General features: G+C 35.7%; 1 protein-coding gene across 2 annotated transcripts in view; it reads right to left on the bottom strand.

Annotated features, from left to right (window-relative positions):
- Positions 1-227: 227 nt before the first annotated feature.
- The window catches only part of TTLL7 (tubulin tyrosine ligase like 7), a 66,018-nt gene continuing 39,600 nt past the window's right edge, over positions 228-26,645 (bottom strand). The window contains exons 10-22 of one of the 2 annotated variants that reach the window (XM_063407373.1): positions 25,659-25,753; positions 24,880-25,027; positions 24,723-24,796; positions 21,690-21,825; positions 20,799-20,885; positions 16,302-16,497; positions 15,321-15,601; positions 12,329-12,463; positions 10,898-10,978; positions 7,018-7,178; positions 5,468-5,641; positions 5,013-5,131; positions 228-2,261 (exon numbers count right to left, since the gene is read on the bottom strand). In XM_063407373.1, coding sequence (XP_063263443.1) covers positions 5,083-5,131; positions 5,468-5,641; positions 7,018-7,178; positions 10,898-10,978; positions 12,329-12,463; positions 15,321-15,601; positions 16,302-16,497; positions 20,799-20,885; positions 21,690-21,825; positions 24,723-24,796; positions 24,880-25,027; positions 25,659-25,753 — 1,617 coding nt within the window. In that variant the 3' untranslated portion in view covers positions 228-2,261; positions 5,013-5,082. The remainder of the gene's footprint in view (positions 2,262-5,012; positions 5,132-5,467; positions 5,642-7,017; positions 7,179-10,897; positions 10,979-12,328; positions 12,464-15,320; positions 15,602-16,301; positions 16,498-20,798; positions 20,886-21,689; positions 21,826-24,722; positions 24,797-24,879; positions 25,028-25,658; positions 25,754-26,645) is intronic. The other variant, XM_063407372.1, reaches the window with a different exon arrangement.

A 26,645-nucleotide genomic window follows, 5' to 3' on the forward strand; every position in this document is an offset into this window, starting at 1 on the left:
TGACCACTTTAGGAAAGGTTATCAGAAATACAAAGATATTAAGTCAGACGTAAACAACCATCTGGTCCACTTTTGTACATGCTAAATGCGTTTGGTTTTTTTTTTTCTAAATTTGTCCATAGGTATGGTTAATAGCCCTCTTTCTTTTGGCAGAGTGTTCTGTACAGACAGACCTGGCCCAGCACTGTCAATCAAAAATAGAAATCAGTGAAGGGGTTTTTTTAAAAAAAAAAAAGAGGCAGAAAAAAGACATGTGAACCTCTTATCCTAAAACTCTGTTTGAGTTTGGCAAGCTAAGCCAGAAGCTGATCTTATCCTTATGGCCAAAAGTAGAATACAATGGAAGCCTGCTCCAAGAAGAGAAAATTTACAGCTTTTATTTGGTGTTACAGATAACCAGAGTATGCTTTAATAGTCACTGTATGGACCAAAAGAGATAATACAATTAATGTGAACATACTATATTACTGAACTAGTATTACAACAAAACTTAAAAAGACTTTACCAGACCAAAGGCTGCTTTGATCTGGTAATCTCAAGAGGGTTTTTTATTGGTTTACAAATATTCTTTTTCTATATTCTGCAATTCTAGAGCTGAGGCACTACAGCACAGGCATCAAAAATCTCAACCAAATTCCGAGTTTTTATATATTCTATGACTAAAACTTCTTAGAAAATCATTTCCATACAACTTCAGTCTCAAATCTCTTAAGTCTCTTAAATTTGTCCTCAATTGTTGGATATCAAAAACACTAACATACTTACTCCTGAGGATAATTAGCCCCCAAATTATTTTAAAGTATACCTGAAATACATTGATAATTTACAAACACGTTTCAGGGTTTAATGATTCATAAGTACATGAGTCTTTGGTAAATAATAACTACTCTGTTCTTTACTCGCTTAAAAAACTTAATTATTTTTAAATCTACATTAACTGATTTGTTTAATAATTATTTCTCTAACGAATAAGGCTCACATGGCACAATGCTGAGTGGGATGAATGGCTGTATGTATCAAAACCTGAATGATGTTTTCAGGCTACAAATCCTGTTAATACCAGGTTCCTGCTCTGGCTCATTTTGGTTTTGTGCTGCTCAGCCAGCCTCAGGAACCTAGATCTGAATGAGAGCTTCCTAATGAATTAGATTTCCAACATTTAAAGGTGTCAGCAATCTAGAAAATACTGTCCATTGCAAAGATACATTCTACAGTAGGTACCGGATTGCATGCTAAAAACTACAACAAACCAATTAGTTTAAGTTTGAAATAATACATTACAGCTGCAGTATTTCCTAAAAATGTCTGCTTTACCACTTATGCAGTGTAACAGAAAACCTATGCACTATGCATGCGTGTGGAGCTGAGGATGACTGCTTGCTCCCAAAGGAAACTTAAAGGCACAGGATATAGGTAATGTGAATGAAAACCTGGAAACAAACATTGGCTTCCATTTTATTACAAGAATCCAATTAGGAAGTGAATGCCTAAACTGATATTTTACTGTTTGTGTACTAGGTGCCTTCATGTTGGCTAAAAGATACTATATCATGTCCTTTAAGAAAAATAGCAGTATTAAATAGATCTTGTCATTTCAGAGGAGAAAGAAAAGTATGTCTGCTTTAGGTTTGGCTTACAGAGTTTTAGGTTTTATTTTAAACATGTCCGAGAACTGATCAGATTATTTTTTATAACTATTACAGTTTTACTCTTCTACTAGAATTTTTTTTATTATCTGCTTTGTTAAAGGATAAATTACATTTGAGACAATAAATAATATAATTTACAATAAATAATTTTCAAGTCAAAGTATTGTACTTACAAAATAATGTAATACTGTAATAGAATCTTCAAGAACAATTCCATTTTATATATTCTGCAGCAAAAATAACATTTCTAGTAGGAAGGAATTACTTATAAACCTAGCAAGATCTACACATTCACATGTGTGTGTAAACAACTTAACAAGGTTGATTATGTTCCCAGAAAAGCTATGCTTTTACAGTAGATTTTCAGCTAAATTTTATTATAATATGATGGTAGGAAATATATAACAGTGCTTATGTTTAGCTCCATCACAAGTTAAAAAAAAAAAAGAAATCGAGTGCTATTATTTACAAACAGCAGTTTTCTTTTTACTTCACAAGTGACTGTATCTGTGTGTGAACAAAATGTTAGGGCGAGGCATTCCAGATGAACTGCAGCTAAGTTTGGATGAGGATGATTTCAGGATGAACAGTGAAGGTCTTGGCAATAAATACCTAGAAAGGATATGAAAATACAGCAAAGTTTACAGACCAAGCAACATTCCAGAACAAAATAGTTAGTTGTTAATGTGCCAGACATTATAATTGGTGTATGCAGGAAATTCAGTACAGTAAATGCTATTTATGAAACACAGAGGGCAATAGGCTCAACCTAACTCAGAAAACGAATCTAAACTCTGTTGTATGAGGATCAAACATCTTTCCAGTCCTTTATGTTTCAAGCCATGGAATAAATAAACAGTGGAATCCTGTGTAAACAACAGAGTCCTGTTTAATTTAAACTGGGCAATAACTGCAAATTACATTAACCATCTCATAAAAAGTTGGATTGTAAAAAAGAAACTGATTAGAGACCAAAAAAGGTTTTCAGCTCTAATGCTCTGAAATTAGACATGTTATCATCACTACTCTAGTAAAGGAAGAAATGATCCTACAACCTAGTATCTCACATTAATGACTATTTACCTTTTAAATTCAGGTAACTGTATAGTTTGTATTTCATCTAATAATACAAACAGGAGTTTATCATATGCCTAATATTAATTCTTAAATATTTTCATGCTGTAATTACCTAAAAGTTAATTGTAGAAGTCAATTAAGTGTGCAAAAATAACATCCGTACTAAATCAGAATTTCACAACGAATTATGTCAATGTTAGGATGGATTAACACAACACATTGTATAAATAATCACTTAAAAATTGTTGTGCAGTTCTAGTGAATTATATTGATTAATGACAAACAAGTTAAAAGATTGGTCAGACTGATCTCATGGATAGAAACAGCAGCACTGTCAAGGGGAGACAATCTATATAAGAAAGTGTACACATGTGCTTTGTTTAAGTTTGAGAAAAACTTTATCACCAATATATTTTTTAAAGATAAAGTCTGATTTGGCATGAGTTAGTGGTGAGCTTGACAGTTCACTGTGTCACCAGACCAAGTCCTACCTTTGCTTGATGATAGAGTAAAAATCTCTAATGCTTCCCAGAGAATATGCCATGTTGTAATGTCATTTAGCAAGCTGTAACAACCTAGTGGTAGATTTTTTTTTTCTTTTTGGTAACACAGGTTAAATTGACTTTTTACACAGTTTGATTTTAGTTAATTTTTATAAGAAACTTTGGTATAGTTTTTAAGCAGTCCTATTATTTTATTTACTTAGTGGATTTACAGTTAAGAGATAGAATTGAAAAGAAATTTGAGAAGTTATTAAAGAACTCTGTGGCAGTTTTCATTCTTTTTATCTTTCCTTGTACAAATAAATTTTCCCAGCTAAAGAGTTACCTATTTGTAAACTGTGAAAGCTTTAGTTCCACAAACTTTTGTTTCTTAACTACAAACAAAATAAAAAATTGATTTGTGCTCAGAAAAAACAAAAGTTCTTCCTAAAATAAGATTTTATAAAGTCTTGAAAAAATTGACTTCTCATACATTATTACATTATACTCCAATATTTTCTTGCACCACACAATTTTATGGAAAGTCAGAAACACTGTTCCTAGTAGTGGAGATGCATAAAAACAGAAATCTAAGTGAAAAGTGAATTGGTATTGTGGTTCTCCCATTTCTAGAAAAGTAGTTCATAACCTTATAATTGTGGGCCATAACGGACAAGAGAATTTATTTCCATGTGTGTCTTTCATTTCACAAATTCAGAATATCATGGTTAACTGGCATATAGCTGTATTCATATCTAGATGAAGCATTTATGGAGACTAATATAAAAACTGTAACTTTAATCAATCAGAGTTGTCCTGACACTCCATTACTGATATTTTGGATATAGAGGGCTTAGATTCCTCTAGCCTATGAAATTTAAGAACAACTTCCATTCCACATCCAAAGAAATACAGAAACTGGAGACGAGAAAGTTCTCTTGGACCAGCCCTTTGATTGCATTCCAAATGCAAGCCTGTTAGCTGAGTACATTAGAGTAATCTGATCAGTTGGAATAGTTTGTGGTTGGTCATGATGTAAAATTTTCTGCAGTATTAACAGTAAAGGCAATAAAAACTTTGAGATTTTCTAGTCTTAGCTAATCCAAATGACTTTACCATACTCCTGCTATAACTCAGGAGATGTTAATATTGAATATGATTGGTTTGTGGCTAACATACTTCCACTTTTGCTGTGATCAAACAAACTTTGTTTCTGGTTGGCTTTAAATTATGTTAGAGTGCCTTAAGATCCACATGTCAATAATGCATGAGTCCAGTGTATCAAATAACTCATCTGAGTTATATACCAAGTAAGCAATTAAGTCATAAAATAAGTTTAACAGACAATATATCAAAAAATTGTTTTTCACATAATACTTAACTCACAAAGCCCTCCTATGTAACAATATATGTAAGATATTTTATATAAACAAAGGATTTTTAATTTTATATACACAATAATTAAAATGGGATAGAATTTGGATCCTTTGTAATTTCATTTAAGAACATTTATTTCTCTATCTATGACTGTTTAATTGCAAATTGTTTACTGCCACAGTTGGAGCATTCTCAGTAATCCCTATACTGACAAAATTATGAACCCTGTTGTATCCAGTTGGGGAACTAAACCAGCCAATAGAGAATCAGGTAAGTGCCAAATAATTCTTTTACTATATGATGCTGTTTTGCAAGGTTTGAAAATATATTTATGCTCCATAAGATGGAATAATAAAACTTTCAATCTATAGGTTTTGGAAATCAACTTTGCAAAACTGTGCAATACAGTAAATCAGATGGCACTTACCTGACCCTTGGCTGGAGCTGTGCCCCTATAGCATCCCACTGCGAATGTGAAGCCAGAAGTATCTGACATGTTAGGATACCTCTAGGAATGCAAATCTGGAAACAGTGACTTTGAGGGATCTGAGAAGGGGAAGAAAGGAGATTTTCAGTTCACTTTATGGAAAGCCTTTGCTGCAGCTAATTATGCAGTAGGCAATCAAGAGTTTGGTAAGGGTACTTTCACACCAGATGTGTATGCCAAGTTTTCTTTTGGTAGCACCTCATGACTGGGCTAGTGAGATAAGGATGACTGAAAGTCAGGATCAAGGGAAATGCTGGGGAGTTTGCTGGGTTTTTTTCTTAAATACAGAGGGAACCAGACTTAAAGAAAATTTAGTGGTAACAACATGGACTAACACCTATTGCAGTACTATCCTTTATACTTATAATTTAGGAGGAAAATATTCAAATTTATACCTTGTATCATCCCAGTGGTAGCTCATCCCAGTTGGGGATCCTCTTGAATCTGATGAATGTTTGTAAACTACCAGCAGGCAGTGCTTACAAAGCTGTACTATTCTCTGGCAACACTGGAGTTGCTCAGGCGTCACCGCCTCTGAGCCTTTACTGAATATGGTTTCCCAAGAGCTCCTGTTATGGGAAAAGAAACTAATTCATGGTCTCTGTCACAAATTGCAATCTAAGAGCTTTACTGCTTTATATCAGATTTAACAACAGAGCAGCAAGAGAAAAAGCACGCGTGTGTACAGGAAAAGGTTTATACTATTTAACACAAATACTGGCAGATGCTGATTCCAAAACACCAAGTAGAAAGTCAGTCTTCATATGGGAAATGTCCACTGCCATTTTTCATTTGGTTTGTTCCCTGAAGTGTTTACAGAGCCATTACTTAGGTTTAGCACATAAAGAGTTACTGTCACAAAATACTATATTTGTCTTACAACACAACAGGAATAACTCAAAACACTTATTCTTTTTAACCTGAATGAAATTATGATATTAAAGGAATTAGTAAAAGTAATAAATTATTTCTAAATGTCCACACAGCATAATAATACATTAAGTACATGATAGTAAGAAACAAATATGAAATTAATTTACAGGAGATTACTATGTGCACTGCTTCCTTATCCAAAATGTCATATGAAGAGAGTCTCTCAGTTTAGTAATTCAAATACTGCTTATTATTTCCTCTGGTCATGTGGGGTTGGTTATCTACAATTAAGTGCAACTTGCAAAGTACATTAAAAGAAAAATTCCTTTTGTTTTCTTAAGAAGCCATCTTTCTTGGGGAAAAGAAAACCCACCATGGTCTACCACACCCATATAAACCAGGTGTGTTTCAGCACAGAAGACTACAATAAATAGTTCTTTGCATACACCTCATTCTTGTTTGTGCAAAATTCTGATCAAATTATAGATCATTCAATCTGTTTTAAAAGGCAACATGGTGCTTGTGAAGACTTTTTTTGGACAAAATTATTATCCAGTAGCACAGATGGTCTGTAAGCTTGAGCTTTTTTGTTTGTGTATGAAAGAAGCACCTCACAGAGTGAGGAAAATTTGCTGCATCTGGCTTCAACATAGTACCCAGGCCAAGGTAGCCTTGCCCACAGAGAGCAGCAGGAGATTTCATACTGCCAGAGTAGAAAGTTCATCCTTAAAACAACATCATAGAACCAGAAAGCTCACTCCTGCCTAGTAAGACTTGTTTAAACTGGGCTGCATTTCACTGTGAGGGTGGTGAGACACTCGCACAGGCTGCCCAGGGAGGCTGTGGATGCCCCAGTCCTGACCATGTTCAAAGCCAGGTAAGATAAGGCCTTCAGGAGCCTGGTCTAGTGCTGGTCTAGCCTGATCTGCCCATGGCTGGAGGGCTGGGACTAGGTCATCTTTAAGGTCTGTTCCTTTACATCATTCTTGTGATTGAAAATGACCAACAAAATAAGCCAGCATTGATTGTAATTGTGAAGCTATGAAGAAGAAGAAAAGAAACATTGGCTTACCCTGAATTACAGAAACAGTTCCATAGGCCTTGGCCATGGCTCCAAAGTAAGCGATTAAATACACGGTTAAAAATGCGGTAAAGATGTAAATTTTCAATGTCTGGAGCTTTCCAGACGTGCTGTAGAACTGCACGGACACTTGTCCTGACTATATCCAAAACCTAGGAAAGAGCATTCCAAGTACATCAGAGACATTTTGCAAAACCAGAACCCAGCTGATGCCCTGCACACATACAGACAGCTATCCCTATACATATGACTGCATATCTGTACATTCCTACAGAGGTCTGGGGTTCATTTCTGTGCATTCATCAGATTTTATTATATATTCTTTCTGTTAGTAACATTTTGTAAAGCTAAATCAAAGTATTTTATTTTCATTACCAAAAAAGTTCATTTCTGTTTTTTCAGTCTGTTCAATACTAGCTTGTTTAAATGACAGAAAGGGTAAAAAGAAACAAAATGGACACAATTAAAGACTAGAAGCAACTTAATTTACCCAAGTATTGCATATCTTTTTTTTCCACTCTCTTGTAAAAATCCATGTATTTTTTTATGAACTAAACTGTCCTGAAAAACTACAAACTGCCTTTGGCTTAATGTCTGTTTAAGCTCAGTGCTACCCTGGATCAAACCATATTAGTGTACCTGGCAAAACGCAGCGCAATGAAATCAGTAAGTAAGAAAATAAGCAGCAAGATATTTAAAATAGGAGCATTTATAGCAGTTATAGACACGCCATGGATTTGTTACATACAGACTACATTTAAATGCAAGAGCATAAAGCTGAGCTGCATTCAATATAGTGCTGGACAGCTGCACATCCAGAGTCCTGCACACACAATTGCACACCCCACTGAAATGGGGCATGCAAGGAAGGGGGGATTCATGGTGCCTGCTTTGATCTGGACATTCTCTTAACTCAGTCCTCTATGTTCCCTTCATAATCCCTGGAGAGAATCAGACTCCAGAGTGCCTTGGATTCTATTTAGATACTACTAGTAAGTCTGGGAATAGTTTTGTGTACAAAGTCGTATTTAGGCCCCATATTGACACTCTGAACAGTGTAAAACCTGTCCTATGAAAAAGCCTACGGTGCACATAAACTATCAACAAAAAAGCCAGGTAAACACATGAAATTTCCTTTAAAGGAAACACCCTCACTGTCTCTTTTGCATAACAGCATCCTCCAAAAAACCAATCAGACTCAGGAGGATGGTAAACAGATGGCGGTATTTGCTAATTTGGTATGAGATTTTATAACTTAGAAGGTACAATGCCTTCCCTGGAAACTTTCAGATATGTAGGACAAACTGATTCACATGGTGAATTGTGGTCCTCAAAAGGTGGAAGAGATTTAGTAGAACAGTAAAGCATTGAAGAATGGTGTGGAATTGCAATTTTTAGGTCCTACATAACAAACTGTTGTTTATAAATTGTCTGACAATGAAGGAAACAAAGCTATAATAAACAGAATGCTTGCAATAGCACAAGGAAGCTGTGTAGTATGGCTAATGGGCAGAAAATCTATAGATACCTAATAATGAGAGCCTTGATGAAATATGTTCTTTTCCATGTTATTTAAATTCTTTTTGAAGACTTGGGATTAGTCTGCATGCACAGATCTTGCAGTAATTCCATGCACATAATAACCCAAAATACAATACTGTCCTCTCTGTTGGGAATCTTTATGAATGCAAGTGTCTAATGCACTAAAACCCACACCCATGGCCTACTCTTCCCAAAGAGTGAGACAGAAAGAGTAAGATATTAAAATCTAAGGGTGTTGATCTTTGTTAGTGACAGCAGGAGCTAAACCCAGGTTTTGGACTGTCCCATGCCTGTAGGACAGGCCCAGTCTTTCAGACATTTCCTTAGCAGCATTAGCCTTCATGCTTCTCAAGCCCTTGTCCTTGTCTCTCTCCTGTCCAAGGCATTCCCACACACATGGCCACTATCTGTGGTAAAACATGAAACAGCTTAGTCCCTAAAGCACGTAAGGATCAGCCCTACATTTCCTTGCAATGTTACACTGACTAAAGTATCTCCCTGTGTGAAAAAGAATTCCACCCTGTATAGACTCTCTCACTAGTCCAAAAGACATGAGCTAAGAACAACTATGCCAGTATAGAGTTTTTTCTTTTACTGTAGTACCTGGAGTTGAAAAAAACCAAGAACTGAACATCTTGGAGCAAGCCACAGGCTGTCAGATACTCTGCAAAAAAAAAATCTTTCTTGCTGTTTTGACTGTGCTGATATTGCCGATATGCCAGAGCAGGAAATGTTCCGGTTAATCGTTCTTAATTTGCAAACATGGCAAAAAAATATCCATTTAAGAAAAGAGACAAGGCATTGCACAAGGGCTGGAACTCCATGAAACCTACATCTTCATTTTTCTAAGTTAATTTCCCTAGCTTGCCTTCATCTTTCTGCTTAATTTACATCATTTACTTTAACAAAACAAATTATCTAGGTATAAGGGAACAAGATGTTATGAAAGGGCATATTCAAAACACTCTGGTAACCATCAAAACACTTTTAAAGAAATTATGAAAAGTGATGCAACATGAAGCAGTCATAACTCCTCCCATACCAAATCTCTTTGTATTGAAAGTCTTAGAGGTTAAATTTCTTTTTAACATGAATTGATTTAATTGGTTTACTCTCAACTTACTTCTGAATGCCGCCTGTATCCACACTGTAATGCCAGAATATTACACACTGAGAATATAAGTGTAAGTTTAATTTTTCTGTACCATGTTGAATAATTGTTACGCAAACACGGCTGTCAGGCATGAACATTGTGAAATCTAGTACATTGCCCAGGTATTTTCTTCTTGTGTGTTAGAATTTCCCAGTAAGTAAGAGTGAAGGAGACTGAGATTCTGTTTTGTATTTCACAAAGTTGAGAAAGGTACCTTTGAGACATATTCCTTACTTGCATAAATATTCTCCTCCTTGCTCATTTCTCCTTCACCCACCTCATTGGAATATAAAACATACTTCTTTCAAATCAACAAAAGACATTTGGCAGTCCTCAGCTGCAATGTCATTGTCAAAGTTAATCCGTTTTTATAAACTACCCTTCTAAGAATAACTATCTGATTGCTTGAAGGGATTGAGGTTAAAAGCAGTTAAAAAAAAAGGCAAATCATTTCCAGTGCAAGCAAAGATGAAGGGCTCGCTAGTGCTTCAGGAATTATAAGTCTCCTAAAGTTGTAAAAGATGTCCTCACAAGAAGAGCAAAAAATCCACATTTCTGATTGTGCAGTTTTTGTAAGTAACAACCTGGCACATCAATCTCTGTCATCCTGACTTTGTACATATGCCCTTGGTTTAACATGACTGCCAGTCAAATAAAGAGAGAACCACCCTCTATTGGAAGCTTTCTGAAATAACGCTTAAAGGAGAAAATTCTTTGCTTGGTAGGTCCATTTTTTATTCAACATGATCTGTTCTAATACAGTGGGTCAAATACTCCAACAGCCAAGTGCAGTATCACTACCTCTAATGGAGTTTTAATATGCCTGGTCTGAAACTGCTGACTGGTGTAGCCCTTATCAATCAAATCTGCCAAGTGAATACCCTTCTAAAACATTAGCTAGAACTTAGGTATTTAAGTGCTAATCATTTCTTTGCTTTTTTTTCAGCAGACTACTTTTTTGAGAAATTGATTTTTAAATTATAATCCAGAACAATCATGCTTCTCCAAATATGGAGGAACTCAATGTCTTATAATGGAATTAATGCATATCTCTGTTAGTACCAACAGTCAGTATTTTGGCATCTCAAGTCACTCCCAGGAACTGCTAAACATCAGTAGGAGCACTGCTATGCATCTACTCTAGACAGCCTCCTGAAAATTAAATACGTCACTTACTTTTCGTTGCTTTGCTGAATCCAGTTTTACCAACCAATAGGATGACACTTTTGTTTTATGATACTTCCAATTATCCATAATCTGTGGTCAGTGTAAAACACAAGATTAAAAATACACATTAAAACAACTGAAAGCTGGTCTTTCATTCATGAGCACTCCTAACCCCTAAAATGTGAGCATCTTAGACTGCTGTGAGAAGTTTTCTCTAAATGAAACAGCTAAATATTTGCAAATTTATGTGGGGCAACATTTGCAAAGATCTGTGAGATGCTTCAGTTTAATATTACCCTCTTTTCTACCTGATTCTGACAATCATACACTACAAAGCAGTTAGAAAGTTGTCTTGACTGACTCAGCTCAGAGTTTTGAGAGTATTAAGTTCAATAATGCATAACTGCTGATCTATTTAAATAGTGAGGGGTTTTGCTGCATATGGGACATTAGACATACCTAGAAATCATCCTTTCTATAAATAACCATATTTGAACATTTTTGTTCTGCCTCTGAGGAGCCCAATCTGCTGGTTGTGAATACTATCTTCCCCCATCACCAAATCAACCGTCATTACAGAATTCCTTTCCACTCCAATGTAGCTGCGGAGATTACTAGAAACATAATCAACATTCTGGAAGCTCACAGAGCTCAGGACATTTCTGGCCAGATAATAAATCAGATGAATTTTAACACATCGGGGACTGATGCTCACTACATCAGAGCACAGGTGTTAATTTGAATCCTTTCATTTTTCTTCTAAACTGAGAACATCTATCTTTATTTTTTTCTTTTCCATCCTGTTAGCTTCTTCGCATTAAATATTTACAAGGTATTTAGACAGCATGCAATTTCTGCATATATACATTAATATTAAGCATTGCAGCTTAATTAAACTTTAGTTTGGCATTGTTTCACGTGTCTTTGATACCAAACTACAAGGCTCAGGACAACATTAGCTATGAGAAAACTAACCTGGTAGACTACAAGAGCCAAAAAGCACATGAGGGTGTTCTTTATGACCCTCAAACATAGATTCTGCCTGCAGCATACCGACATGAGTTCTCTAGTATGCCTGCCTGAGAGCAAGTTAAACAGGTCAGGAACTGTTTTAACAATATCAGATGAAATATGAATTGTAACATTCTTCTTGGCTTACTTAAAAGTTTGAACTTTCTCTACAATGAAAAACTGAATTTTCCTAACCCTCCTGATTATTTCTCATATATTTTATAAGGACATAGGAATGTTTTCAGAGCTGCTCTTTTAAGGTCAGAAAGCATGCAAAGCTCCAAGCTTTCAAATTCTTCTGAGTTATCCTGAGTTCTGGAAGTTTTAGGGCACAGGAGCTAATGAATCATAGATTGAGCTTTTTACTTTCCTCCATTTCAGTAGCCTAAACAGTGTCTAGCCTGTTCTTTCTTATTTATAGATACTTACATCTTCTATAATTAATTCAGATTCTTCATTTGTTTTTCCTGGGAACTTGACTCTCAAGTCATTGATAAGGAGAAGAGTCTCTTTTGTCAAAGCAGCTTCTTGCTCTTTTGTTTTCTGTTGCAGCAAAGACTCACCCTAAAAACCAACATGAAGCAGAGGAAAACATTTCAAGTGTTCCATTAAATCACATTAAAAAGATGTTTGCTTGACAAAAAAAAATTCTACAGTAACATAAAATATATTATTAAAGTGCATAGATGTGTTATCTAATACAGAACTAATATATATCAAATACATTAATGCACCACCATTACTTAGCATTGTCAAGAAATCCAAGAAAAACAGTTTAAGTTTGTTTGAAACGGAATAAACAAACATATATTCCATATTTATGGTGCCCACAATTTAAAATATAAATTTGAAATTGAGACAACAGACTTTGAATTTAAATTCAACATAATGAAAAATATTATTAGTCATAAAAAGCATCCTTTCAGTTCCTCACTTCAACAATTTAAGATAAACTGGCAATATATGACAGGGTTGATTTCAGGAAGCATTAAAAAGGACACTTTTCTCCTTCTTCAGTCAGTAAGGGGTGGGACAGTGCCTTCAGCTGTCCAGAGTGTTTAAAGTATTGGTGCTTTTTACACCAACACTGATCTGAACCCCTGCAGTGTCTGCAGAGAACATCTCTGGAGGATTTGGGGGTCTTCTCTAAACCATGACACACTGGTTAGAAGTGTTTCTGATCCTCTTTCTTTACTTCCACATACTTCTGCATTTTCACATTTGCAAGACAAAGTCAGTTTAAAATTAATGTTTTTCAAGAGCGAAATTCAAAAATTTTAGGCACTTCTAATCTTTGTATCCTGTAACAACTACAATACTTACAGATATTTTAAGTGAGTGATAAATATTTTCAAACAAAAAATACTTTGGTATTTGATACATGGTAATGTGGCTGAAATAATAAGATAGCAAATATTTTCAAATCCATTTTTGTTTATAACTCTTATAAGAATATGTCTGTAATTCCCAACTGTAAATGATTTATTTTAAATTTTGTTTCCCTACTTTTAGAACATTTGGATCTCAGCAGACTCCAAAAATGGCAGTGTACTGCTCTTTTCTTGCCCAGAGGATAGATAAACCAACATTTTATCATGCACAAAGAATTTCTTCTTAGTAAGTCACAGTTTATCAATTTTAATGTTATCTAACAGTAATATATATGATATTATTCTTAGTTGCAAAAATAATTATGAACAGAGTTCCATTCAGAATACAGTGCTAAATTATAAGTAGTTCTTATCCATTCTGTAAGTAATTTTATTCACATCATTTTTAGGAAGCATGACCTAAGCTCTATCACCCAAAGTAATTGTTCTGCATATCAAGATCATTTCTGTGGTGGAGCTTTCTCAATGAAAAAGAGAGTATGCTTTCTTACTAATGTTAATTTAAGTGAGTAGCCCATTTTTAACATCAGATGGTAAGAGACTGCTTTTAATCTTTCAGTAATTTGTATTTGATATAAAGTTAATGTGAATAGAAAAATCCATATTAGCACTGTCTCATTAAACTCTCAGAGTACATTGTGACGATAAAAGTGCATTTTTTAAACTTGAGATAGCTAATACGATAAAAAATACCTTTAACACGTTGTTGTGAAGACACAATCTTAATGTCTTTCCAATTCTACTAGCTGACTTTAAAGATGGAAAACCATGTTAAGGAGTATTTCACAAGATGTCAGCACACAATTTTAAAAGAGTCCTTTTTCATCATTTAGACAAAGCCTCACAGGCAAAACAGACAATGAGCGTTCTACCGGATAAAAATGATGATTAGAGATAGTAAATACTATGAAGCAAGTTAATTAGCATTACAAAAGGATTTCTCACAATCAAAGCTCACCACAATACAGAGAGGCAGCAAATATGGGTTAAAAGTGCCAATGTGTTTTGCCCCATCTCCGCACAAATTATTTGGGTGATGAAATATATAGGTCAGGCATCAAAGCACGAATGGAAATGCTCTGGCAGGCAGTGCAATCCTGAGTGAAGCTGGGGATTGATCCCTGCAAACACTGTCTAGGGATAAGTGAATATGGGCTCCATCATGCCAACACAAAGGAAGAAATGCCTGGGCTGTGAAGGAGACACCAAAGAGGATGACAATCTGCTAACAAAATGAAAAAATGTACATGATCCAGAAGTACATTGTGAAAGTACATCTACTCACACAAATTCTAAACAATCAAAAGTGTTTAATCTGATCTATGAATTATTTGGGCAGTTGCTTGTCTGTCTCAAGGAGAGAATTCAAATGAAAGATACTTCTTTTTTAACAAAAGAGAATGGCTTCTGAGTCAGTTCTGCAGTGGCAAATCCCAAAACCACAAGCACTGTATAAATTTTCAGTTGTTCACTTTGGACATAGAGCTCTACTGCAGTGGTATAGCATATGCAAAAGAGGTCCAGTAGGTTGAAAATGAATCTCACCTTCTTCTACAATGGACAGCCATACAAAGACTTACTCATGTTTTATTCTGGCACAATGTAGTTACCCTTGGACTATACATTGGGTTTGAAATCTGGATATGTTTTTGTTACTGTAAAGATTTGGAAGGTAGGTACAGCCTCATATCAGAACCAGCAGCCCCCAAACACATCACAGAAAATTTTTGAGAGGTAATGATCCTATCTTCAAAAGCCTCTTTAGGAGTGAAGGTTTCCCATTCTCTTAAGATTCCTGTTTCCACAAAACATAACATCTGTATTATTGCATCATGAGCACTGAGACATCACAGCTGACACTCATCCCATAGCACATACAGGTCTAAAGATCTTGTATGCTCGAGTGTCTGTCAAAATAATCTTGACTACAGTACCTCAAGTTTTCTGATGTTGCAAAAATTACTAATGTATTTATTGAGTTTTGGAGGAAAATGGAACACATTTTGAATGCAACTGCTGTGTTAACTCACCCCTGAAGAGTTCATAGCTCCCACGGCGGCTGTCTGAGAGAACCTGGCTGAAGATGGGCTGCGACTTAAGGAGTGGGACCTGTTGGCTGAGGCTGTTCGCTGCGTGTGGAGCGATGGCTTGGCTGAGAGGGGGCGCTGCTCGGCTCCCTGCGACTGCATGGTGAGGACTGAAATGGAGCGAGGGCAGCTCACAGAGCGCCGAATGGGACCTGCGGATGACGTGGGGGATGAATACGATGGAGACTTTGCATTTTTATTTGAAGGTTTGCAGTTCATTCTACCTGCAGACAGATCAAATGAATGGTGTTATTACTTATTTTCTTAACATATATTTTTCAGTCTTTCTAACTAAAGACATATGGTCAATGTGTGCACAGATGTGCTACAATGTGTGTTGACTAACAACTATATATGTAGAAGTTAGTTGTGTCAGATCCCAATAATACAGAATTTACATACTTATAGGAACATTTATTTCTTCCTCATATTCAGCTTTAATTAGGCAGACTCCAATCCATTATAAGATGCATGAGATTTATGAGAGAGGTCATGTGCTCTTTAGGTCAAAATGTATGTGACTTCTGCGTGTGGTTTCCTTACTATAAGTATATGGAAACAGGAGAGAAAATTTGCTCAATCGATCCCATATTTGCAGATCCAGTATCTCTCATTTGTTGTGGCATAGTTACACCATTTTTAATTCAGTTTTCAGCTCAATAAATGCTGCGATGAAAACTAAAATTTTAGAAGCAGCATTACACATATGCAACTACATTATAAAATTTTTTGAGACAATACACCACTAAAACAAAAAATAACATGTTATATTTATTAATTTAGAAAAGATTTTAAAACAACTGAAACAAGCAAACCAGTGCTTAACCCTGAGATACAAAGTTGACACATTTTAAAAGACTGAAGAATTTAATAGAATTCATCATCAATACCAGATGTCCTTGGAAAAGTGATCGTTTAACTTACCTGATCGTTCCAAAGATTTGTATTTATTTTCTTCAAGATCATATGAAACTTTTTTCTCTTTTTTTTCATTGTGATCTTCCTTTTCAGTTTCTTCTCCCGATTCTGACACACTGCTACCACTGTCATAGCTACTGTCACTGCTGTGGTTCCTAGGTTTCCTTAGAGAATGTGCACTCTCTGGCATTGAACACAAGGGCTAAAAAAGAAAACAGAAAAAACACCCGAGAAATTGAATCCCAAAGAACCAGCCAGCTATCACACTAGATCCCTCATTCAGGCAGGTTCAGGCAGTTATTTGCACAGCTCTAAGCCCTCTCAAATTAGATTGGAAGTTTGTCCTAAATTTTAGAATAATTTCTTAAATATTTCATTAAATTCATTCCAGTGTGATTCCAATCTTTGTCACACGAAGAGCAGCATAATATAGTAAGGGCGGAAGGGAATTATTTAAAGTATGAATTGCACTACCAAACATATTGAATTATGGTTTGAAATCATAAATCAATTGATACAGAATACCATTTACAATCAGTTCCATTTCCTCACTCATATTTGCAGTAACTGAAGCTACAGCGTAACAATGATCAACATGAAGTAGAAAAATACATCAGGAACTTTGTTTTACTGCTACAAAGAAAGTGATTAATCCAGATCCTGCAGAGAGCAGAAACCAAAGAATACATAGCAAGCTCTGCTGGGAGTTCTTGGTGCCTCATATGCACAAGGGATTCAGTGTCATTAGCTAATTAATCCAGTGCTATAACCAAGGATAGTGCAAGACAAAACCCAAAAAGATGGAGACAGAGAAACTGATCCAAGAATAGCAACTATGATTGAAATTTTTTTGTCTTCCATCTACCATGAGTCAGACACAAAAAATGCAGTATCTTTCATTACATCTGTTCTCCTAAATAGGCTTTTCTGATCACCCTTTTTTCCTACACACTTTCTTTCCAGTCACTCTCAGCCATAAGAAGCTGTGCTGATGGCCTCATCTACCTAATGGGTTGCAATTAAAGCCCAGATTTTTTAAAAAATAAAATCATAATTTCTGGACCTACTATGAGTCAAAGTGAAAAAGAGCTCTCAGGAAGAATTTAAATTTTCCTAACGTCTTAGCATAATGCAATGCACATAGATTTATTATGAGGGTAACAGGAAAAAGGCCCAAAACCTCCTGTTGCTGTGAGATACACTTGATAACTAAATGGATGCTACCTAAACTTCTGTTCCAGACAAGGAAGAGAAGGGATTTCTGCCACTAACTCATAGGATGTTTATGCCATCCCAAGCTGTTAGACCAGATAAGGAGAAGTTAGAAAAGAATATTGCATTGAGGAGAGCCCTGACAACAGTTGTTACACAAAGAATATGTTGATATGTATCTGTCTGCCAAAGGGATAAAAGTAATGTGCCTCAACACATAGCACTTTATTAAAAATAGCTCTTCTTATCATGAAATGCTGTGTATGATGGAGACACATTGATCAGACATTCCTGAGAAGTTATACAAGGTATAACAAACATTTTCAATCACACCTCACAGGGGCTTTAAGATAGATCTTATTCCACTTACCATACACATGTTCCTCACACATTCTACAGTAAACAATATCAATTAACAAAGAGGAATTAAAAGAAAGATCAAAGAAATTGCAAAAAGCGATACTGACAAATAATAGCTGAATCTGGGTATAAACTGATCTCTTAAAGTCTAGCACATCTAATCACCCTGATTTTACCCTTATGTTAACCCAATTTTTCTGATTGATTAAACTCATCTGATTTATACCAAAATAATTAAAATTAAAATTAATGTCTCATTTCCTCTACAATATCTGTTACTTTAGTTTCTCAGTCCATTGTCCAGCATGCATGGGTAACCCTGACAGTGTGTAGGTGTCAGGAGCCCTCTAGAGGCTATAAATAAACTGGACATTTCCAGAATGCACTTCTCCATCCATGCAAAACTCAGTGATATTTTAAGTGCAGTAAAAAAAATGCCTTCATTCTGTGAAATTCTTGATTTCTTTTTTTCTACACTGAGTTCCTAAACACGTTCAAATAAAAATAAGGCTGAAATTCCTAGCAAATATGAAATAATTGTTACATGCAGAGTTGTATTTATTTATATGTTCACAGCCCTCAACCTCTCCTATGTATAGATATGTATGTGGACACGTAGACATTTATATCTGTTTCTATGTATGGAGGAGCATGAGGAGGAGGACACCTTTCTGTCCTTAACTATTCCAGTTGTTTTGTTAGTTTGCTGAGTCCTGACTGTTGGGTTTTTTCAAGGAAGAGTGCAACCCAAGGCAAGGCATCTGACCTAAGAGTACCTTCTGTCAGCAGGGCAGCCACTGAACTTAACAGGGGACAGACCCCATGACCTTCTCAAAGAACCCTTCATGCTGGGTTACTCGACATGAAAAGTACTGGTCTGTGGTTGTTTTGTTGGGTTTGTTTTTTTTTTTTAATTAGATCCTGCATATGCAAATAGTTCTTTATTTGTAGGATTTTATAGTTACAAGATGAGGTTTACAGCTGGATTATTTTCTTACCTCACAGACTGACAGGCAATTGTACTTTCTACTGCCTCTCTCTTTCACCAAATTTCTGTACAGATACATATTTAGACATTACATATCTCATAGCAGCAATTTTACAAAGAGGTGGCCAATTAAATGTATATGATTGGCCACATGCACCTTAATCCTTACAGGGAAGATGTGATGCTCTTTTGGAAAAAGATACCAGGACCATCTGCATGGACATCTGCTTTTCAAAGGGAGTACACAGGACATTGTGAAGCCAGGAAAATCTCTGGCTACATGGCTTCACTGTAGGCAAGGTTTAAATGATTGAGAAACGTATCAGGACCGTAAAAAAGATGCAGGAATAAGAATCCTGCATAGCATGAAGTGTGCACAGTGCAAGGAAAAGAAAGTCTCCCTGGATAGCTAGTTTCATTGCTTTCTGTTTTGATTTCACCAATTTTAGTAGGGGAAAAAAGGAAATTTTGGTCATAAGCAATTTTTCCTTTCTCCTCTAAGTGCAAACAATATTGTACCAGTAAGGCAGCTGTAAGCTACACAATCCATTTGCCCGCGATAAAATAAGACCATGGCATATAGTCCTACTCATAAATTAATCAAAATTCATCTTAAAACTAATTGAGAGAGGTTTCTCAATTTGGGCTTAGTGCCCTATTAATGTTTAATTAAATGTTACAGCCTTGAGCCTGGGAATGCCTTGTGAGCAAGGAGTGTAGAGGTAGAACAGAAGAGTCAGTGTGCATACAGGCAACCAGATAGATGCTCTCCAAGGGCTGCTGTGAAAAGACAGGCTCCTGAAAAAAGGGAAAAATGTGACTGAGATGTTAAACTTGAATAACTGACCCCATGTTAAAGAACTGAAAAAACTAAATTCAAGGAAAAGAATCTCTGTAAAAACATGGACTGAGTGTACTGGGTGGACTGGGTTTTTTTTTCTCGTGTTTAAATGAATCCACTGCTGTTAAAGCACGAGCTCACAAAATCCCCATATTTTAATGAGGTCCCTGCAAATCTATCTTAATACCAGATTGGACATGTAGATCCTCTTTCCAGAATGCATGCCTGTAATAAGATGTAGCTCTTTGGATTCTTGCACGTATTTAAAGTACCTCTTCAAGCTCAGAACAATTGTCAGCATTCATTTTGTACAGATATCCACAGATTTGTACACCATGTCATCAGAGACATAAAACGCTGTAAAAAATTTACATGCATCCATAAACAAATCCATCAAAGCTCAGAACAAAGATGTAGGCTCTTCTTAGCAGACTTGACCTAAAATGTTTACAGGATATAAAAAACATGCTTATTCTAGCCAAGCCAAAACTATTTATCTTTACTGGCTTAGAGATATGCAGTTTATTTAAGGCAAAGACTCACATGAACTATGCACACAGGCAGAAAGCATTAAGTTAAAAATAACATACATACACATTAAAAGCAGATTTTGGATACAAAATGGGTTCCAAGATATACTGTACAACCCTCTTAGCAAGGAAGTAAGCTACAGATATATCAAAATTATAATTAATTCTTTGACTTTCCATAGTGCCTTTTATCCCATGATCTCAAAACTCCTAATTTTGGCACTAATCAATTAGAGATGAAAGCATTCTTTTGAGATCCACTATTGATATAAAAATCCTTTCACACACTGAAATTAATCTCTTGTGCAACAGTTGTTGCCATGCATGGCAATTCCTTCAAATGGTTTAGGGAGGGAAAGAAGGATCACATATCCCCTTAAAAATGCAATGGGATTTAGTTGGACAAATGGTAGTGATACCTCTATTATGCTTTAAAAAAAAATTTAAAAGGTTAATGGCAGTCTGAGGAAGAAAACTTCCAGCAGGATCAGCCAACTAAATTCCCCACTTAAAATTCTCAGAAAACCTGTCTATATTGTGAAATAAAAAATTGGTATCTAAAAGTCAAATACCTTAGGTCCTCGCTGCCTAGTGCATTTTCCCATTAGCTTTTCATCATCTATTTCACACTGCTCCAGAAGATCCAAAATGTCCTCCTCCTAGAAATGAGAATTTCATTACTATTAATTCAAAGCAGGACATACCCTGTCCTTCAAAATTTCAAGCAGAAAGTGGTAGAAATTTGTAATTACTCTGATTACTAATTCCTGAAACAGGCCTATGAACTCCTCCACAGGAGCAAATAGAAATATTTCTTCTCATGCATGCATCTCTCCTTGCAAGCAACATGAAATTGAGGGTTAAAATCAAGTCTTAACAGTTATTAAAAATAAAAGTCTGAAGAAAGGATTGAACAAAGATTCCTGTAAAACTGCTGGATGATGCCAACTACAAAGATGCAAAATTATTTCTCAGATTTCAAATTAGATCATGTTAGCTAGTTATAAATATAGCTGTTTTCCTACTGTCTCTGACTAAATAAGTAGGCAAATCAGGTAAATTTTTTGGATGCCTTAAATCCTTAAACTACTGGAGCTAGTTTTAGGATATGTCTTGTTCCAGTCCATACAGGTGGATGAATAGGCTGGGAACATTACTGGAGGAAGAAGGAGGCAATTAGCAGCTCAAAAGCAGTTTCTGCCAACCTTTGGTTTGGCCAGGGGTAAGGCTGAGGGTCAGGGACATGGTAAAGTAGCTTAAAGCCATCTAGCCTGTCTCCACCCTGGGTCCACTGCAGTTCATCCAGATTCAAGGATCTGGCCCACAAGCTGCACAAAGAATCATGGAACATTTTTAAATGCTGTTTATTAGCCCTCATACATGATTCCAGTGAAACTTATCCATGAAGTCATGAATGCAAAAATAAGTAACTCCTAAAGCCAGTACTTGGTGTACTCCAGTACCTTCATTCTTTTCAAGGGGTTGTTCATTTCCCGCTGAAGTGAAGCTGCTCTCCCAGCAAGAAATGTCTGGAAAGCTGTGGCTAACAAACTCTCATACTTTTCAAGTAATGTCTTATCATCAGGAGGGTAAATTCGCCTGAAAAAAGAGAAAAAGAAGAGTTTAATATAGAAGCTGAGGTATTCATCACATAAAAGTAATGTCACTAATACACAGTCTATTTTTTAACATACAAGCATCCCATCTATAATAATTATATAATATCAAATCATAAAACATAAACTCTGAACATTGCTCTCTAAAACTACTTTTAATTCAGTGAACACATTCATGTTTGAACCACCAATTAGCCACTCAAAAGAAATACCATGTGGGATATTCCAGAAGTACACCAGAACCCAGTTTTGCAGTGCTCAGAAATTTCAGTGGCTGTGAGTGATGCATACAGGTATGAATGATACATGAAATAGTAACAAAATATTGTATGTCAAATTCAGAGCCACAAGATAATTTGTATTAGCAATAAAAGGACACAAAGCAATTTGTATTAGCAATCAAAGGACACAAAACAGTGAAAATCTGAACAACAGCTTTGATCCCATGGGCAGGATATGAATTAGAGATTGAGTATGTACTGCACTTGAATGCTAAATCCTCCAAAAAATTAACAGGAAGAATTAGGTGCTATAAGAAAGAAAAAAAAAATGGTACATGAATATATATGGTGACTGATTTTCCATTATAGTAGCTATGCCATTATTCTCTAAAATCACAGATAAGGAGATTATGAAAGTATCAGAAGCAGGACTTGGTGATTTATTCATGTTCATCAAGCAACAATGGGCTTCGAAGAAAACCACTTCAATCCATCTGTCATGAAAACCTGAAACACAGCCAGAAATATGGCTAAGATGGAAGACTAACTTTTAATGTTTTGTAAGGAGTAATCCATAAGTTAATTTTGCCTGCACTGTGCAAGGCATGGACACCATTTATACAGTGCGTGGCATTATGTGAGTTTTATGGATTTGTGAGTTGTTTCCTATCTTTGTACAACTTTCTTTTTTTTCTCATTCTTCTTTTCAGATGTTTTCTCCTTGAAAAGGTATCTATCATGAGGATTTTGTTGCAATGAAAAAAAGGATGATTGATATCATTAGTCTCAGGGCAGTTGTAGAACAAAATGAAGATGCTTCCAGTTTGCATTAAACACGTAAAGGAGATTTAGGTTCTAACTTTGTTTCAGTCAACACCTCTCAATGGTGTTCATTCTACTGCAGAAAACGTGCCATAGAAGAATGCTTTAAAGAAAGGGTAATATTCTTAATGTATTGAGAAACAGACTGCAGCCATTTCAAAGCCATGTACATCCTTTCCAGTTCCTCATGATTTCACAAGAGCTCGAAAATGTGGCTTCTAATTCAGCTGCTCCTACACTCCCACTGGAGCCTGCTGTGCTTGCAGACAGACATGGACTAAGCCAGTTGCTGAGCTGATATCCACAGATTAAATCCAAACCTCCTGAGTTTGACTGAGGTTTCTCTGGATTTTTATTCAGAGTGCAATATTAATCCATTCAGCAATACTAGCATCCAAAACCTCCATGATTCTATGCCGATGTCTGACACATGCTAGTCCTGCTCCAAGGAGGAACAGCACATGGAGAAAATACTGCATAACACTCAGATAAAATAAATTCCTCTTCTTCTCTAGCCAAAATTACTTTGCTTCTCGTGTTCTACTGATCCTTCAGCCCCTTCTCAAAGACATGGTAATAAGAAAACACAAAGCTGCTCTGCCTTTTTACAAGTGCACATTCCTCATGAAGTGACACTTTATATTTTCCTGAGGAAAGAAACCTTCTGTGTTTTTACTGATTTACATTAACCCAAAAGCTAAATAAAGAGAACATGTGTCTGATTTTCAGTCAAGAATTGAATAAGCAACTTAAAATGTGATCAGTTAATAAGCTAGATGTTTAAGTTAGCAAAAAGAAAAATGTGTTAAAGCATCATAGTGCTTCTCTTTCTTTTAGTAGCATGAAAACAACCACTTTATCACTTCATTGTACATCTAGACGGGTTTTTTTACTTACTAGTTGAGCTCCACACATCAAGAAAAGATGCAATCAAAAGTTACAAAGAAAGACTCTTTGTAAGCAAAATGTTAAGTCACCAAAAAAGTGAATTTCACATCTATCTGTTTAAATGAGAATTTTACTGGGAATTATGGAACATCTGCTCAAAAAAAGGCAGCAATGAAGAACAGCAATAAAGGCAATCTGACTAGTTCACAATAAAACATGTGAACTCAGACCTCTCACACGCTGGATGATGTTATAAAGAGTGAGCAAATATTCCCATCATCTCTTGCTGGCCATGCTCTGCTCCCTTTCACCCAATATTCCTAGGCCATGCTTTCACTTCTCAATGAAGCAAATATCAAGAAATAATAATAAAAACATCACAAAACAAAATTTTTGTTTTCTGGTCAAAGCCTGTTGTAACTGACAATATAAAGCTCTCTTTTGAACATATTTTACCAAGGAATCTGAAGGTACTTACATTTCATTTCAAGATCCAAAATCAAATGTCACTCTATTCAAAATGCTTGAAGAACCCATACAGTTTATGAAATTTTGGCAAGCTTCAGAGATACAATTGAAATATGATATTTTTACAGGGGAATAATCATACTGCATCCCCCGCCACCAAGATAAGAATGATCATATGTGATTAGAGAACAGGTCTATAACAACAATCATGATTCTTGGTACACTGAATGTGAACAATCATGTCTTTCAAGCAAATGTCTTGCACAAACAATAGGGCGACTGATATCATATAAATTCCTAAGTGCATGAAAAAAATTGGAATCAAGAAAAAAAAGCCTGAAAAAAAACACCTGATGTATATATTTTCTATAAATGCCTACACATTCTTGGCAGAAAATTATCATCTACCACAAATACTTGCTTCCACTATTCCTAAAGAATACACTGCATACTTCCTACTAATACAGTCAAAAACATTCACCTGTAGTTCCCCATGTGTCTATTTTCATGCTCCTCTTTGGAAATCTGTTTACGTACTTGTGCAAGTCTTTCCTTCTACAAATCAAGAAAGTAAGACAATTAAAACAAAAGAGAGTATAAACCATGAGCAAGAAATAGCACTTTTTTTCCCTTCCTACCAGTTCTTGTTTTCTCCTTTCCAGTGTGTGGCGCTGCTTCTCCCATTCTGAGGAACCTGGCAACAGTTTTTTCACTGGCCCTTGGCCATACAGTCTTTTTTGGGCCTCAGCCTTCTGTTGGGCTAAATTTCTCCTTTTATCACTTGTCCTGAAACACAGATGATATTAAGAAATGTCAGTTCAATGGAGCCAAAATGAGATGCACTTTCATATCAAGTACATAATCTATATTTTCCAGTCATGTGTTTATCATATAGAAATACAATTAAAACATTCATTAAGTTTTTTTTAATATTAACTTTCATGGCTATAATATTTTCAGACTTCAAGGGACACTGTATTGACTCTGTGCTATAATATAATGTACAAACATGATTGTATCTATTTTCCTGAGGTGTAGATTTTTTTCAACGTATCTCAGCCACAAAGTTTTCCTCAAGAGGGGTATGGATTTTGACTGAATGTGACACTATCACTCAAGCCAATTTCCTTTATGGTCACATTCCCCACAACTGCACACATATGCCAACTTTGAAAAAGTTTTTAAAAGAATTACAAAAATTACTATTACCATTCATTTTTTGCAAGCACATATGCATGAAGAAAAACTAAATTTAGAATAATTTCCATAGCAAAACTGACAGCAAGGGAAACATTTACATTTTGAAAATATAAAGGTGGAAAAAAGGTTTTTCATTTTCTCTGAGTCCAATTCCAATTTAAAAAAAAAATCAAAGCAACAGAAATAGAGTCGGACTGAAGAAAAGAGGACAAGGTACCGTATGTTGAGAAGCTTTAATGCATTTAGCAGAACACCTTTTTTTACATCATAGTCTATTTTTTGATCCGTTCCAAAGCTTGGGGCACGATTAATCTGAAAAAAAAATGAGACACAGAAGACTCAGGAATGTTGAGGTTCACTGGGAACACACCTATTGTAACAGACTTTATAGAAATGGCTCTTTCAAATACAGCAGAGATTAAGAGAATACATGTTGAGAAGTTCTTTTCCATTTGTATATTTTTTTAAATAGACGACTGAGTGTCACAGATACTGGGAGCTGGGAAATGTACCCTTTCAGTCACCGGGCTACCCAGACATTTACAGTGGACACCATTCAAGTCCTGCCACTGTGAATCCAGTCTAATCCACTCTTGGCTGCTGTTAAACACATTATAGCAGATGATGTGCCATGCTACAGTGGTCCAGCACAGAAAGAGTTAAACTCTTTCCTAGTTCCCAGTCTGAAAGAAACTTTAAATACTACTCTAAAAAGTAACACCTATACAAGGACAGAAAGAGGCTCTAATCCAAGGTCTTCTTAAGTGTATTTAAATAACTCTTCAGATACACTTGACAGCAACACATAGAGATCTAAGTTATTAAACCAGTACATAGTGTGAAAATGTAAGATCATTAACAGTCTCAGCAACAAAAAGCTTATAAGCTAAGTACAAGATAAGAGATTAAAAATGGTACCATAAGTATAGAGAAACAGGGAAAATGCAATGGGGAATCTCATCGTGAGACTAAATCATATGCTTAACAGCCAGGAGCTTCAACCAGCCATCCTATAAAACCCCGACAAGTTTTGGACTCCCTGGAACCTCAGTTTCAGAAAGATTTGAGGAGAAATAATGGTTTATTCTAGGAATTCTTTCCACACTGGTATAAAAATTTATATTTGAGTAATGGGTGCTAATGACAAGCAGGAATCTCATCTTGATAGTGAATGAGCAGTGCTGGTTACAGAAGGGACAGATTA

Source organism: Prinia subflava, chromosome 10 (assembly GCF_021018805.1).
Source record: "Prinia subflava isolate CZ2003 ecotype Zambia chromosome 10, Cam_Psub_1.2, whole genome shotgun sequence".
NCBI lineage: Eukaryota > Metazoa > Chordata > Aves > Passeriformes > Cisticolidae > Prinia > Prinia subflava.